This window comes from Octopus bimaculoides, chromosome 6 (genome assembly GCF_046866305.1).
Source record: "Octopus bimaculoides isolate indiv1 chromosome 6, ASM4686630v1, whole genome shotgun sequence".
Classification (NCBI taxonomy): Eukaryota; Metazoa; Mollusca; class Cephalopoda; order Octopoda; family Octopodidae; genus Octopus; species Octopus bimaculoides.
In genome coordinates this window covers 45,175,665-45,193,572 of record NC_142933.1, presented here as the reverse complement: position 1 = coordinate 45,193,572, position 17,908 = coordinate 45,175,665, and the positions used below count along the sequence as shown (strand labels likewise).

General features: G+C 35.7%; 1 protein-coding gene across 11 annotated transcripts in view; it reads left to right on the top strand.

The window, feature by feature from the left end:
• LOC106873829 (pleckstrin homology domain-containing family H member 2) overlaps positions 1-17,908 on the top strand; it is a 719,935-nt gene that overhangs the window by 351,608 nt on the left and 350,419 nt on the right. For all 11 annotated transcript variants that reach the window (XM_089353814.1, XM_089353811.1, XM_089353808.1 and 8 more), the window contains one exon: positions 12,532-12,669. In XM_089353814.1, the coding sequence (XP_089209940.1) occupies positions 12,532-12,669 (138 nt within the window). The remainder of the gene's footprint in view (positions 1-12,531; positions 12,670-17,908) is intronic.

Here is a 17,908-nt window from a genome sequence, read left to right as displayed (position 1 = left end):
CACCAGTTTGCAGAGACATGTGTGTATGATACTGTAGACTGGCAAGAAACATTTGTTTAAAGTCCGATATTTATGGGATTACAATGCAACTTGGATTTTATCGATCAGTATTGGATATATTTTTCATGTTCCATACTTTAGCTGTTGGTTCTTGTGATTTTATACATAATTTTAATTTTATTCTTCCATCTTGCTTTGGTCCCAAAAATGACATTATTGCAATTGTTTTGATAGAAATTTTGTATAAATTACAAGATTTAGTTAAGACGGTGTAAGCGCCATTACATTTAGGAAGAGAATGGTAAGGATGGTCGTTGATTAGGTTGGATGGCTGTCAGTTGTAGGAAGAAAGTTCAGGAATATAGGAAATCTGAAACTAGTGACAGTATAGAGTTGGTGCAGCTGGAAAATGAATACTTTAGTCCAAAAACAAGGATCCCATAAAAAAGAAATGGAAAGAAAAATCCCCTAAAAACAAGAGTAAAATAAATAAAGAAGACAAAGTGCTTCTTACAATGTGAAAAGGGTAAGTAAAATAACCTTCATATATTTCAAGTTCAAAGGCCCATCATCAGAAGTGGACAGCTTAAAGAAATTTAAGTTTATGTAGATCCTACCATGTTGATTGCCAGAAATATATAAAGGTTACTTAACTTTCTCTTTTTGCATTGTTCGAAGCTCTCTGTCTTCAGTATTTATTTGTTATCTTACTTCTGTATCACAATGCTTCAAGCAAACTACAATGCTCTTCCAAAAACAAAATATATATCAACAATATAGGTGTTTTTTGAGAAAATATATCCTTATGGTAAAGTTTTCATATTAGTTTCTCTTGTGTAAATCAGAGAAGAAATGCATATCCTCCTGGAAAGAATGCTTGTCTGCTGTATGTAATTTTCCCTGATGAAATTAGTTCCTACACCCTAGATAAGTAAACAATGAGAAATAAAGTGAAATTAAAGTAATTTCTTATAACATCAATTTATAGTTAGTTATCTTGTTCTCTTAGGCATTTCATTACTCTGGGACATGTTAGTGACAAATTTGCTTGATTAAAGCCAGTATCATCAATTGGGCTCAGTAGTTGTACCATTTCTAAATGATGCTGTTGTAGAACTTAACTTTCTATTTGTAGAGAGGAACAAAATTAAGAGTAAAAGTGTAAAACAAAATCTAACTAGCCAGATCTGCCTCTCACACCCACCCTACAATATCATTTTTGAAAATGAATGTTCACATCATCAATATCTTGAAGCTATCAAGACAATGTATGATTAACTGAAAACAATATGAATAAAAAAATAAGTATTACATTTGACACAGTAATCTGAAGGCTAAAGACAGAATATTTTATTCCTTTGTTGCCCGTCCACCTGAGACCTCTACCTCTGATTCTGTTATACCTGTCTACCCACCTGGGGCCACCACCCCTGATTCTGTGATGCAAATATACCTGTTTTAACCCTTTAGGATTGAGATTAATCTGTCATTATTTATTCTCATTGTTTTGAATTTAATTATACACTGTCATGTGACTGTTTATTTTAGAGTGACATTGTAGAGTAGGTGTGAGAGACCAGATCTGGCTGATTTGAACATAGAATACACATAATATTTGGGCCAGATATGGCCATTTTATACTAAAGAGTTAAAGTGTTTATATTTAAAACTTATCATAATTTTATTCAAGTAATTTTTAATTTTGTTCCAAAAACCACATTAATATTGATAAAGTTAATTAATTCACTAAATTCCTTCAAATTTTTCATTACTTCCATAATTAATTGAAACATATAAGTAGAGCATATAATTAGACATATAACCCATAAAAAAGGTTAAAGTATTTAGGCAAATAAACAGTTAAAATCTCAGATCACATCAGATATAATTAGTGTCTGTCATATTAATTTTGCCAGTTAATGTCTGTAAAATACTAATTTGCTTAATACTTTGATTAGAACTCAGTTGATTAATTGATGTACCTATAGGCACATGTATGGTTGTGTGGTTTGCTTCCCAACTACATGGTCGTCTCGGCAAGTGTCTTCTACAATAGCCCTGGACCTGCCAAAGCCTTGTGAATGGATCTGGTAGACGAAAACTGAAAGAAACTCACCATGTGTGTGTGTGTGTGTTGGTGCTTGTGAGTACCTTTGTCTAGACATGTGATGGCTGTAAATGAGAATTATTGGCATAAAACTGATGTTGTTTGTTTCTAGTCTTCTGTGAGAAATAAGAGTGGGGTGCTGAAAAGTTCCTGGCTTTAATGGTATCTCGAAAGGCCTGGCTGGAGGCTCAACCTGACGAATTCTTTTACAGGGCTTAGAAAAACTGGAGGACTGCTGCAGTAAGTGTATGAATCTGAGAGGGGAATACGTTGAATAAAATCATAGTTAACTAATCCTCTTGTATTTTCTTTTACCCAATGCCAGGAACTTTTCAGCACCCCCTTGTATGTTTGATCATGGGGAAATATTACCTTGATTGAAAATATGTGAGTGTCGGTGATAGGAAGAGCATCCAAATGTAGAAAATCCTAAAGAAGAAACTGTAGCTTCATTTAGGAATTTTCAGCTTAGTTTCATTGTATTGTTTGCATACAAATAATACATATTTTAATTCAAAATATTTGGCATCTTTCTTATAAAATGGAACATGACCAATATATATTTTAAAGTGTTGGTCAGAGCATATAGGTTTCAGTTAAACATTTAACCCTGTAGCATTTAAACCGGCCATATCCAATCAAAATATTCTACCTGTTTCATGTTCAAACTGACCAGACCAAACTTCTCACACTGACCCTACATTGTCATTCTAAAAATAAGCAATCATCACCTTTGAACTCTCAAAGCTATGAAATAATGCATGATTAATACAAAACAATGTGAATAAATGAGCATTAGATTTGACAGAGAAATATGAATGTTAAAGAGTTAAAACTGATATGGACAGATAGTCTTTATCTTTAAAAATAAAGCAGAACCAATTTTATAAGTGTTATAATATAGCTTCTTAATGAAGAAAAAAAAAACACAAGCAAACACAACTGATCTGTCAAATCAGTAATGCTTTTGAAATATTTTTATATCTCCTTTCTGTAATAAAAATTAAGATGGTAGGCCTAAAAATGTTTTCATTTCTGTAAGTCAGTAAACAAATTTTGGTTGCTTTTCATAATGGTTTTTATGAACAACTCTCTATGCAATTAAAGCATTGCACTCTTTTAGTTTATTTTTCCTTTTTCTTCCAATGTATTAAAAAAAAAATTCTTTTTTTTTTTTTTCAGAAATAAATTCTAATTACTTAGAAGTATTGTAAAAGCAGCCTGCTGTCAGTTGTAATATCGTTTCCAAAGCTACCTGCCGTGTCATTGAATTCGATATACTTTTATTACCATATCCTCTCGGCTGATCGTTTACAGCTTATCATAAAAAGGCACTATTAGACATCAGTATACATTTATTGTATTTTTCCTTTCTGCAAGCCCAAGATGTATCCATAAAACATGATTCATGTAAAAAGTTCGTATAGATCATCTATGATTGGATATCAAGTTAAAAATAGATATCTTTTCTAATTTTCTGGTCTAAAGAGGTAATTTTCAGTAGGCAATTTGTTTAAGTAATGTCATTCAGATTCAATCTTGTGGTGTCAGAATCTCTTTGCCATCTGTCTGTGTATATATCTAATGTGGTAAAATGGGCTTTACCCACTCACATGCTCTCTCCCTATATGTCTTCCTTGTTTTCTCTCCCTACAACTTAGTCTTTGAATTCAATTCAGTTCTCTGTTAAGTGCACAGAATAGATATAGTGTTCCATTTCCTCTTTAACTACAAGGAATTGATGTGAATAAATACAGCAATTGGTTAACTGGTCTATTCAGAAGGCTGTGTATTTTTCCTTCTTTGAAGTCATAACAGCAACATGTATGTTTAAATTAAACCCAACCAACACTGCTCTGTCACTTGGAATCAAATCCTACAACTATGGAATTAGTTTATACAATGTTATCTGGGAAAATCTAGCAGAGCTGCATCTTTTAAGGCATCAGTATAAATTCTTAAAATAACTCTTTCTCCTCCTTTCTTTTTCTTGCTTTTCTAGTTTAATGAATTCCATCTCTGAAAACAGATGGAATACATAAAGAATGAGAGAATTGACTTGATAGTCTCTAAACTCAGGTTAGAGTTCTGCAGATTAGTTCTTTGTATCAAAAGGATCTTTTAGAAATGCATCATGTTCTTCTTCTCACTGTCATTTACCAGCAAATTTAGTGAAAAGTAATTGCGGAACTATATTAGAATAGAATCTAGATTGACAAGTAAATGTTGTGGAAGTCTTTGCATAGACAGATTCATAAAAAGCAGGTTTTTATTAAAAAATCCCCATTTTGGACTTCTGTTTGGATCAATTCTCTGATAAAAACATTACAAAAATACATAAAATAAAACTCCTTTTCCTCTAAAGATGCTTTCTCCTTAATGATAAAATGTAGTCTCTTGTCCTTATAATCTGAGTTCAAATTCTACCTCAGTTGACTTCACATTTTTCCTTTCAGATTGTTTATTATCATTAGCCACAACAATTCAGCTTTGGTCATGCAAACATGTGACCAAAGTTCTGGAATGATGACCATCCAGTTTTTATTTTTCTCTGACATAATTTACCTTTGAATATATTATTCAGTATGTTCTTTCTTATATACATCTGTAAGGTGTAATTTGAGAGATTTGACTACTGTTTCTAGTAAGTCAACCAGTGATGTAATGACTCTCTCACTGGATTGTCTTTCCAGTATTAATATTCTAAGGTAGATCAAACACACACACACATACGCACATGCATGCACACATACATAACAACTATATATGTTTATATGTGTGTGTAAATACACCCACACACACACACACATATATATATATATATATATTTATATAAATTCAATAGTGCATTTAAGCACTATTGAATTTTGAGCACTTAAACAAGATGATCCACAGTTTATATATTATTGATTGTTATGAACATTTAAACTTGTCGACTTTGAAACTTTTAAACATGTTTTTTCTAATTCATAATTCTAAATTTTTACCTTTGATAAACAAAAAGTAATGTTGAAGCTAGTTTGGTATATATGTAAATAAATTTATCTAAAAACAATTCCAAGTATTTCAAATTTAGGTGCATTTTCAATAACAAATTTACCTATATATATACACACACACACACCCTTGTATGTAAATATATATATATATATGCATGTATATATGCATATATATACATGTGAAAGTGGATGGCTCAATGGTTAGTATGTCAGGCTTATGATCATGAGGTTATGAGTTTGATTCCTGGACTGGGCTGTGTTCTTGAGCAAGACACTTTATTTCACATTGCCGCAGTTCACTCAGCTGTAGAAAGGAATTGCAACATCACTGGTGCCAATCTGTCTCAGCTTTTGCCTTTCCCCTTGGATAACATCAGTGGCTTGGAGAGGGGAAGCTGGTATGCATGGATGACTGTTGATATTTCGCAAACAACCTTGCCTGGACTTGTGCTTGGGAGGGTATCTTTCTAGGTGCAATCCCATGGTCATTCATAACCGGGGGTGGGGGGTCTTTATATGTGTATACACACACACACATTATTTTTTCTCTTGTTACAAAGTGTTGTATTGGTTCTGTTGGTCTTGTTTTTGCTGTACTGTTCAGTTATGAGGATGTAAACAAACCAACATTAGTTGCTAAGTTGTGAGAGACAGGCACTGATGTGCATACGCATGCACATATTTACACACATGCAACAGGCCTCCACAGTTTCCCTCTACCAAATTCACTTGCAAACCATTGGTCAGCCTGGAACTATAATAAGAAACATTTGCCCAATGTGCTACATGGTAAGACTGAACTTGAAACCATGTAGTTGCAAAGTGAACTTCTTAAACGTACAGCCAGACCCCTGCACACACACACAAACATACATAAACACACACACACACACACACACACATACAATGAGCTTCTTTCTGTTTCTGTCTACCAAATCCACTCACAAAGCTTTGGTTGACCCAAGGCTATAATAAAAGACACTTGCCCAAGGCACCACGCATTGGGACTGAACCCTGAATCATGTGGTTGGGAAGCAAGCTTCTTATTTCTTTATTGCCCACAAGGGGCTAAACATAGAGGGACAAACAAGGACAGACAAAGGGATTAATTCGATTACATTGACCCCAATGCGTAACTGGTACAACCCCAGAAGGTTGAAAGGCAAAGTCGACCTTGGTAGAATTTGAACTCAGAGCGTAATGACTGATAAAATACCGCTAAGCATTTCGCCCGATATGCTAACGTTTCTGCCAGCTCACTGCCTTACCACACAGCCACTCTTGTGCAAATTTAGACAACAAAGATGAAGAAAGCTATGTTAAATATAATACAAGGTAAACATGCTTTAGAGATGTATTTACAAAGTTATCAGATTGTTGAGCCATGTTATAGAAGTTACAGAATGAGTTATAGTTCAATTTATTACAAAGAAAATTAACTTAGATGAAATGCAGTTTGGTTTTGTAACAGGAAATAGCTCTGATACTCTCTTCCAGATGAAGCAACTGTATGAGAAGTATTTAATAAAATGTTAACTGCTCTGATTACCATCCATTGACCTGAAAAAAGCCTTGCTAGGGTCCCTTACTCTGTGATTTGGTGGCTGCTCTCACAAGCCATATCAGTCAACTGAGAGTTAGCAATACATGCAGTGACAAATTCAGCATGTGGGTATGGGCACATCAGAACTTGTTTCTCAGTTCATGCCTATTCACTAGTGTCTTCCTAACTATGACAGAGGAATTTAAAACCAGTTGCTCATGGGAACTGTTATATGATGATGACCATGTAGTGAAATTTGTAGCAGAACTAGAAAAGACATTCCAGGCATAGAAGCAGAACCTGAAATCAAAAAGAACTCAAAGTTAACTTAGCAAAGACCAAAGATATAGCAAATAGGAAAAATGACAGGACGCTACTTTCATCAAAGAAATTACCTTGCTTGATATGTAGAAAAGGAATGGGTAGAAATTTCATACTGTTGCTCAGTGCAAAAAATGTGTGCGCAAAAGGTGCAGTGGTATCACAGGCAAGGTAACAGGGAAAGTAGACTTTGTATGTGGCAGATGCATAGGGGCTATAAACACTAAAAGTATGTGGGGAATAGATATTCTTGAATGCTCGAGATGGTCCCTTGATGTTTTAGATAATTATACTACCTAGTTGATCTAATTAGCTGTGGAAGATGATGTTCTGAAAGTATAATAGCCAGAGTAAGAACAGTCTGGAGAATGTACAGAGCGCTATTATTTCTGCTGATTATTTCTTTTGAGCTATTATTTCTGTCAGATTGAAAGGCAAACTGTATGATGTTAGTATATGAATTGCATAGCAAGGTGGTGGGCTGGCAGAATCGTTAGCACGCCATGAGAAATGCTTGGTGGTATTTCGTTTGCTGCTATGTTCTGAGTTAAAATTCCGCTGAAGTCGACTTTGCCTTTCATCCTTTCGGGGGTCAATAAATTAAGTACCAGTTGTGTACTGGGTCAATGTAATTGACTTGCCCCTTCCCCCAAAATTTCAGGCCTTTGTGCCTATAGTAGAAAAAGTATATGAATTGCATATCTATATTGCTAATGAAATGCAGAGGGTATGCATTGACTGGAAAGAAATGAAGCTAGCATGCTGTGCTAGATGTGCACTGTCAGTGTGCATGAGGTGACAGTAGCAGTGGTGGCTGCTGTTTTCACATATTTATGTATTTGTTTGAGAAAGTGAGTACACACACTTTCTCTGTGTGTGTGCATACATATATTTATATACTTATGTATCTGCCTATATGTAATTATCTGTTTATCTGTATCATTCTATATCTCACTATATATATTTATGTATAAGTTTGTATGTGTGCATGCATCTGTGTATATGTATTTATTTATCTAACTACCTATCTCTAATCATTTGTGTATCTTTATCACTCTGTCTCTCTTTACATATATTTATGTATGTGTGTGTGTGTGTGTGTGTATTTATCTGTCTATATCTAATTATCTATGTATCTATATTATTCTGTCCCTGTACATATATTTTTGTATAGGTATGTATGTGTGTGTGTGTACTATATTAATATTCTGTACCATGCTAGAATGGCAAAATATTGCAATCTCGTCAGTCTATATATAGAACAGAAATGTAGACAATTTAGCTCCGGGGTGAGACTGAACATATTTTTTTTTATTTGTCTTTAAGATTTGTTAACATTGGTTTAATCAATTGATATCCAGCAAATAAATAAATAGAACATATATTTTGTACTGTCTGATACAATTTGGTTCTTTATTTATTCATTTTTATTTATTTGTTATTATTATCATTATTTCATTCTTTTTGTGTTTTTCTCTGCACTAGAGATTCTTCAGTTGCAGTAACATTAACCTCTTGCACCCCCTACCTCATACAGAACTATTACAAAAACATCACTTAATGATACAAAAATACCCACTTTTTCTGTTGATATAATGAAAAATCCACAAATTTCCTTCGTATCATTTCCTCCCTATTTGCATGGTAGTTCAGAAAATAATTTTTTTTTTCCATACTCAGACAGTGCTTAAATCACTTAAATAAAGAACAACAACGAGATTGTCAAATGTTTAAATGTCTACTAGAGAACATCAATTTCCAATATTTTCCCAACTCACATCTATTATGACGCTGCAATTCCTATAATTATTCCATAATTGGCCAGCATATCCTATGCTTATTCTATAATTAGTCTACAACTCTTATATTTATTCCATAATTTGTCTACATAAAGAATATTTATCTTTCCCATGTTAACTTCTGATTCCACTTTCATTGTTCACCTGACACTCCAGCCATGATATTTCAACTTTTTTATGCCTAATGTACCTAGGACTGAATTATTCATTGTGTTTTAATATTCCATATGTGATAATATCAATAAGTATTGGCCCAAGAATTCTCTATGTGGTTGCTGTGCTTACTAGAAGGTGCAGTTGAGTCACCCTGAAATCACATTAGTTTTGAATGAGGAAAGGCTACATTAAATAAGGTTGTCCTATATATCAATAATGAAGGTGCATGGTCAGTGGTTAGAGTGTCAGGCTCACAATCATGAGGTAGTGAATTTGATTTCTGGACAAGGCTGTGTGTTGTGTTCTTGAGCAAGGCGCTTTATTTCATATTGCTGCAGTTCACTCAGCTGTAGAAATGAGTTGTGATGTCACTGGTATCCAGCTGTATCAGCCTTTGCCTTTCCCTTGGATAACATTGGTGGTGTGGAGAGGGGAAGCTGGTATGCCTGGGTAACTGCTGTTCTTCCATAAACAACACTGCCCAGACTTGTGCTTCAGAGGGTAAATTTTTGGGTGCAATCTCATGGTCATTCATGACCGAGACAGGTCTTTATATATCAATAAAAGGATGCTATGGTTATAGTGGGAAAACCTTTTAAATGTTGGTTTATTCAATTCATTAGCCTTGAACACTTTACAGAGATGTTCTCCAGAAGATATAGCAGAAACAGCTGTAAGCTAATGAAAGTTCATAAGATAATGATTTATGCCTTTGTCATCTCATTTTATTATGACTATTCTGTACTTGATTAATGCTTCATTCTGAAGCACATGTATATTGAGTTATACACCTGATTATTAATCTCACAATGCCTAAGTAACATATTAAAATGCAAGATAATATATATATTTATCTATGTATGTATCTATCTATCTATCTATCTATCTATCTATCTATCTATCTATCTATCTATCTATCTATCTATCTATCTATCTATATATATATATATATATATATATATATGTATATTTATTTATTTATAAGCATCAGTTGTGGCGTGCAAGAGAGACGATTGCGCTGGTATGGACATGTGGTGAGAATGGAGGAGGATAGCTGCGTGAAAAAGTGCCACACCCTAACAGTTGAGGGAACCCGTGGAAGAGGTAGGCCCAGGAAGACCTGGGCTGAGGTGGTGAGGCAAGACCTTCGTACATTGGGCCTCACCGAGGCGATGACTACGGACCGAGACCTTTGGAAATGGGCTGTGCGTGAGAAGACCCGGCAAGCCAAGTAAGATCGTTGCCAGTGCCCCTGGACTGGTTCTTGTGCGGGTGGCACATGAGATGCACCATTTTGAGCGTGGCCGTTGCCAGTACCGCCTGACTGGCTCCTGTAGGATTTTCGAGCAAGATCGTTGCCAGTGCCCCTGGACTGGCTTGTGCGGGTGGCACATAAAAGACACCATTTCGAGCGTGGCCGTTTTCGTGCGGGTGACACGTAAAAGCACCCACTACACTCTCTGAGTGGTTGGCGTTAGGAAGGGCATCCAGCTGTAGAAACTCTGCCAAATCAGACTGGAGCCTGGTGTTGCCATCCGGTTTCACCAGTCCTCAGTCAAATCGTCCAACCCATGCTAGCATGGAAAGCGGACGTTAAACGATGATGATGATGATGATGATGTGTTTCAGCCAAGTGGCTGCGGTCATGCTGGTGCACCACCGTATGTATGTATATACACACACACACATATATATATGGATGAAGGGATTACTGACTATTTGATCAATATGACCTGGGGTTACAGACCAACAATGACAGGGCATGTTTATGCATTTACTTAACTTGCTAGATGTGATAGCCAAGTTCCCCATAAGTCTTAGGAAAGAACGATACATTAGATAGTATGGTGCAAAGTGTACTATGGCTAGGAAAACTCTAGAATACTTTTAACCATAGGCCTGATTGATGAGGATTGGCATGATGTTTTACACCAACAAAAACCATTATTGGCTAATGACTCTACTTCATTGGAGTAATTCCAGCCAGAACATAGATAATTGTTTTGAAAACCATCAATTTTTTAATGAATTTCCTTTGTCAAATATCTTTCTATAAAATACCTGCCTCTACTTACTTAGTTGGTGCACTACACACATGGTAGATCAGCAGTCATGAGAAAACAGATCTTCCTGCATATCTCTTGTTGTTGTTGGTTAACTCTAAGTTAGCTTTGGTCAAACAGAGCTATGATTAAAGTCATTCCAGCTGTGAACATTCCATCTTTTTTTGTCGGGCATAGTGTATCACAAGTTACATTATGCACTGTGTTTATTTTTTTTATAATAGGTAGTTCATCATCATCCTTATCATTATCATTTAACGTCCATTGTCCATGCTGGCATGGGATGGACGCTTTGACCAGGGCTGGAAAGCTGAGGGCTGCACCATGCTCCAGTCTGATTCAGCATGGTTTCTATGGCTGGATGCCCTTCTTAACACTAATATCACTATGGAGTGTAATAGGTGCTTTTACATGCCACTGGCATAGGTACCAGTTGCCTGACACCAGTATCTGTCACAACAGTTGGTTTCATGGGTCTTCTTCTCAAGCACAGCATATTGCTAAAGGTCTCAGTCATCTGTCATTGTGTCCATGAAGTAGTTATTTGAGAGGCATTGGCTGCTGTTACTAGCAAGTCAGGCTACCATCTACCATGAACGAACTTAAGCCTTTTGCTCCTTAAATGCCATTGATGACTTTTCCTCCTCATTCAGGTTTTGTTGGTTTTGAATGGTCAGCAGTGCTTCTGTAACCTTGTTTCTTTCTGGACATGGGTGTAGGCTCTATGCAAACACATTTTTACCTCCAGGAAGATGTGATCCATTTTAGCCTGGCTTCTGTCCTTTGACCTGTCTAGCATACAAAGCCCTATCAAGTGCTTGCACTCTGCTGGCATAGATCTCAGGATCATTAAGGTACACAAGTCATCACACATCAACATGGACCTAATTAGCTTGAATAGTTAACTGCATTGTAGCGTTTAGGTTTAAACATTATTGAACACATATATTCAGTGTATGTGCTTCTCTTGTTCAGTGGTAGGCTATGCTTTTGCATGGTGGAAATAACTCCATCAAAGCACTGGGTGTTAAAACAACTGAAAATCATAGACAAGTGAGACAACTCACTCTAAATCCCATCCAGTATTTTGGGTGATTTGGGGTGAGTTGTTTCACCTGTTAATGACTATGACTTTCAGGTGTTTTAACACCCAGCACTTTGAAAGAGTCATCTCCAACCGAGTAAATTGCAGACTACTGGCAAACAAGCTAAGAACATGTGTATTCAATAATGTTTACAACACTCACGCTACTTCTAATTCATATATTCTTTTAGGTTTCAACTTTGTCAAGAAAATTTTAGATCTTCACAGACTGACATAAATGTCTAGCCACCTTTTGAAATATTTTGGAAAATGACCAATTCCATGTCAATAGACATGGTAAAAGATGTATATTCATTTCAGATTGTCACAATTAAAACATGAAATTATTTATTACAAGATTTACAGCAAATAAATTTTGTCCTGTTACATTAAGCCATTTCTTTCTCTGCCTCCTTTCTTTATAGAATTCTTCATTCTTTTTTTTCTCTTTATTTACAGTTAAATCTAATGGAACAGCGCTTGGCAGCCATCAATTGGCAGCCACAGGATTTAAATAACAGAGTTCTAGAACTGGAAAATGTTTTGGAGAGAAAAGAGAAACATATTGATAGTCTGGAGAAACAATTATCAGAACAGGTAAGAGTTGATCACTTGAAGAAGGGCATTTCTAGAGCATAAGGTAGTGAGTTCTATTCCTGGACCAGGCTATATTTTGTGTTCTTGAGCAAAACACTTTACTTTACATTGTTCCAGTTCACTCAGCTGTAGAAATGTGTTGTGACATCACTGGTGCCAAGCTGTATTGGCCTTTGTCTTTCTCTTGGATAACATTGGTGGCATGGAAAGGGAAGAGTGGTGTGCCTGGGCAACTGCTGATCTTCCATAAACAACCTTGTCCAGACTTGTACCTTGGAGGGTAACTTTTTAGATGCAATCCCATGGTCATTCATGACTGAAGGGGGTCCTTTAAGATATGTGTAGGCACATGTAGATATATTCTTTTCTACTCCCGACACAAGGCATGAAATCTTTGGGGAGTGGGCTAGTTGATTAGATCGACCTCAGTATGCAACTGTTACTTAATTTTTTGACCCTGAAAGGATGAAAGGCAAAGTCGACCTCAGCGAAATTTGAACTCAGAATGTAAAGACAGATGAAATACCGCTAAAGCATTTTTGCCCGGCATACTAACGTTTCTACCAGCTCGCTAATTTACATGTAAATATATTCTGACTGAGAAGTGTGATGCATACATGTGTATATCATGTGTAGATATGTGTGTTATTATTATCATCTTCATTTTTATGTGCATATTTTTGATGCTGGCATGGGTTGGACATGATTTATTGAGGTAGTAATCTATGACTTTCAGTCACTGACCCGTACCTATTTTTATATACTAAGTCTTAATGTCAAAACCAACAAAAACATTAAGTTAAACGTATTTTTGTGAGAGACACGAATTTAACATCTCTGTTACCTACGCAGTGTTAGTGGAAAATGAAGCAGAAATAAACACTGATACATGCACATGCACACACACACACACACACACACACACACACACGTGTATGTGTATGTGTGGGTATATATATGTGTGTGTGTATATACATGTGTGTGTGTGTGTGTGTGTGTGTGTGTGTGTATATATACACATACATACACTGTGAACTGAGATAATAGTCCATGATTTTTGTGAAAATAACCTTGCTAAGCTCAGATAATGGGAGCTCATCCAGCCAGTCAGTTAGGACATCCCTAATAAAGTTACAGTATGCGATAGCATTAATCTTCGCACCTGACATTTCAAATGGACCAATCATCCTGCCTCTCATGATTCCAGCCCAAAACATGACTTTTCCTCCCCCTTGCTGATGGCACAAAACACATGTCAATGAGGTTGTCATAAAACATCCGTCCCTTATCCCAAGCATCAGGCCCATCTAGCATGGCTCAGCACTCGTCAGTGAACAAAATATGCTTGACATCGGCCTTCATGTACATTCTACCCCATTCTGACTGCGCTTTTTTGTGTTTGGGAGTCAATGGAGGCTTGCACACAGGTTTCTTCTCCTTCAAAAAGCTACCAATTACTTTATTTCTGGTTGTTTTGGAGACATATTCAATGCCAGCGTCTGCAAATAAAGCTTTACTAGTACATCTGGGATTTTTAAGTAAGCATCGCTTGAGATGGGAAATGTCTCGTGCTGTGACTGTTCGGGACTTGCTTTTATCACTGCGCTCATTCCAATACTTGGGATTATGTAAACACCTATGAATTGTTTTAATATGATGGCCTAGTTTCTTGGCCACTTCATCTGCTGACTTGCTTTTACCTATTTCTTTTATAATCTGGTTCCTCTCATTCACTGTAAGATCTTTTCTGTGCCCCATCTTTTGAAATCAGTATTAGGACAATTAATCCTGTTCACCTGAAAAAGAAAATTGTTGATTAATACAAAAACTAAAAAATTTTGTTTACAAACCAAAAATAGTGTACTGAACTATCATGTAAATTTTCTTCAAATCCCTCGGGTAATTATTTAGAAAATCTAAAAAATCATTATGGACTATTATCTCGGTTCACAGTGTATATGCATACAGCACATAATTGTCACAAATGAGCATCATCATCATCATACAGGTGGGGTTACCTGTTTCCAATCTTCTGAGAGGAATGTACCTGGCCATACGGATATATTGCCTTGTTTAGGAACAGGTGACAGTCGGCAATTGGAAGGGCATCCAGATGTACAAAATTTATCTCAGCAAATTTTGTGTGACCCTTTGAAGCATGGAAAAGTAGATGTTAAATGATGATGATGATGATGATGATGATACACACACACACACACACACACACTTGAAAGACTTGTGGCCAGTTTCCAGCTGCCAATTTCACTCACAAAGCATTGGTCAACTTGAGGCACTTGCCCCGAATCTCACACAATAGAACTGAACTTGAAACCATATGATAGCAAAGCAAATTTTGTTACCATACAACTGTTTTTTTTTTGCCTTACATCAAGCATATTCTGAGTGATAAGTATGATTATATGGTGAGTTTCTATCATAAATAACACCAGAAATAATTCCTGTAGAGATATACTTGAATAGTTGTAAAGTGTGATATGGCAATAAACATACAGCTGAAGTGAATGGTCTCTAACCTATTCCCATAAACAAGGAATTTATTCCAGAAATTACCTCTGTTAATAATAATGATATATTAATAATGACATCATTACTGTTAGTGTTCAGTATATTTTGATTACTGCCTTGTGCTTCAGAATAAAACATTACATTCTGCAAGTTACTGCTAGCTATTGCAGCCAAATCATATTATATCCCTACTATCTTTAAAGGAGATGGACACATCTGACAACATATTCTTTGATATATGATGCCTGAGAAGAAGGATGGGATTGTCATGGATGGAATGTCTTTGAACATAGTTTACTTTGTCAGAGCTTCTTTGGGACTAAACAACAAAATATTTTAAATACTTCTATTCTCTTATCATGAATAAGTATCAGATTTTCTGAGAATGAGTCTGGCGAGTCTGGCATTCTATCCAAGTGAAGAATGACTATAACATAGTTTGGCATTAAGCATCAACTTTATATATTCTTGGAAAGTGGTGTGCATTCTTTTAAACTGATAGTAAAGTGTGTAACACAAAGCTTCAGTTATTGTATATTTAATAACCAAAAAAATTACATATCAGTATCGATATTAACTGTAAGGCAGCATGCTTTGTGGTATTTAGCCTGTCATTTTGTTCTGAGCTCAAATCCTACTGAGGCTGACTTTTGTCCTTTCATCATTTTGAAGTCAATAAAATAAGTAACAGCTGAGCTCTGGAGATCAATGTAATTGATTTCCCCTCCCTACTGAAACTTCTGGCCTTGTGCCAAAATTTGATATCAGTATTAATATTAATGCTAAGGCAGTGAGCTGGCAGAATCAGTAGCACACCAGTTAAAATGTTTAGCGGCATTTTGTCTGTCCTTACGTTCTGAGTTCAAATTCCACTAAGGTTGATTGTGCCTTTCATCTTTTCTGGGTCAATAAAGAAGTACCAGTGGAGCACTGGGGTTGATGTCATTGACTTACCCCCTCCCCAAACTTGCTGGCCTTGTGCTAAAATTTATAATCAATATTAATACTGAATTTATGAAGCTGAATATTTGTGACAATGAACTGAGAAAATGAAGATACTGAGTGTAACTGTACAATATGCTATTTCACATACAGCTTGAGTTCTAGAACATTCCTTTCATCAGTTGTTGACTGAAAATCACTGCAATTTCGGCACTTTACAACAGTATCACTTCTGCCAATGGTGCTGAATAGTGTTAATGCTTCCAGAGAATGTCCAAGTTCTTTTGACTCACACTGTATCACACATTCCAATCATGTGTTTCCTCTTAACAATTACAGTTATTGCAAGGGAGGTCATTCATTCTACATAATGTTTGGTGGGATTTGAAATTCAGGAATTGTAAGAAAAAAGATAAGGGATTCATTTATTTTTGAGTGTATGTGTTTACTTACTGCAAAGTTCTTAAAATTTCTATTTGGTAGTAAACATATTCAGTACTATTTCATTCATTTTAGAAATGATCAGTGTGATACACCCTATGACTTATTAATTAAACATTTTATGAACTAAAACATTTTATTACTGATAGAAATAAATTCTGTCAGGAAGAAAAATATAAAATGATTTTTTTTTACCCCAGGGAGTGTTAGTAGTTTAACAATCAACAGAAAAAAAGTGAAACTTATTAGTATTTACATACAGGATAATAACTGTTTCCGGAGAATTCCATCTTGTGAAGGTGTCTTAAAGAAGGCAATAATTCCAGTTTTATCTGCAAACAAATCTACACACCATTTTCAAATATAATCTCCAAGGAATAGTTATTGGTTTCAAGTTGCTATTTTATATCACACTTTTTTCCCCTTCAATTATCCACACAACCTCTACACCAAACCGGATGCCTTAGAACCACTCCAGCTATGCAGCATATATTTTGATAAGGAGTTACTCTTTGCACTCAGATTTGGTCTTTCCCTCAAATAACCCAATTTCTTGCAGTAGAACAGGTTCAGTTAAGAATCCCCAAAGGCCAGTCAGTGATGTTAGACCACAGGTGGCTGATTATGTCTACCACTTTACAGAATTCTACTCAAGCTACACAAGGACCAGGTGGTGATGCTGAACCAGGGAACTGATTCTCCACCCTACCCCCACCCAGTACTTCTTGTCCACTTACATCACAAACTCATATACCAAATGACGTATTTACCTTACCCATATCAACCACTGCCTTCAGTACCCAAACATTCTCTCACTTTTGGTATGACTGGAATATATTTAGTGATAGACTTTTAGGAAATCTAGGCCATAATAGTTAAGAATTCTATCAGAGATAGCTGGTTTGTGGTGGTGCTGGTAGTGAGTAGTAGCATGTTTATCAATTTGCTTAATACTACAAGCAATTTGAAGATAAGTATTTTTCCATTAGAATCATTTATGCTCATAAAAGTATAATCTTTATAAAGAGATCTACTGGAATATCTCACTAAAGCTAGATAAAGGAAGCAGCAAATAAAATGTCTCTCACAAAACCACACACTTATGCTTAAAGAATAATGCCTAAACATCATGATGACTTTGGAGCAAAGTGTTTTTACTTTAAATTCTTATCTGTATTAACTCAGCTTTTATTCCTTCTGAAGGTGTATTTAAAAAGATGTGTGTGTGTGTTTCTGTGTGTGTATGTATGCATGTATGTATGGTATATATAAATTGTACTAATATAGTCAATAGTTGCCGGCATAGTGTGTAGTTAAGAAGTTTGTCTCA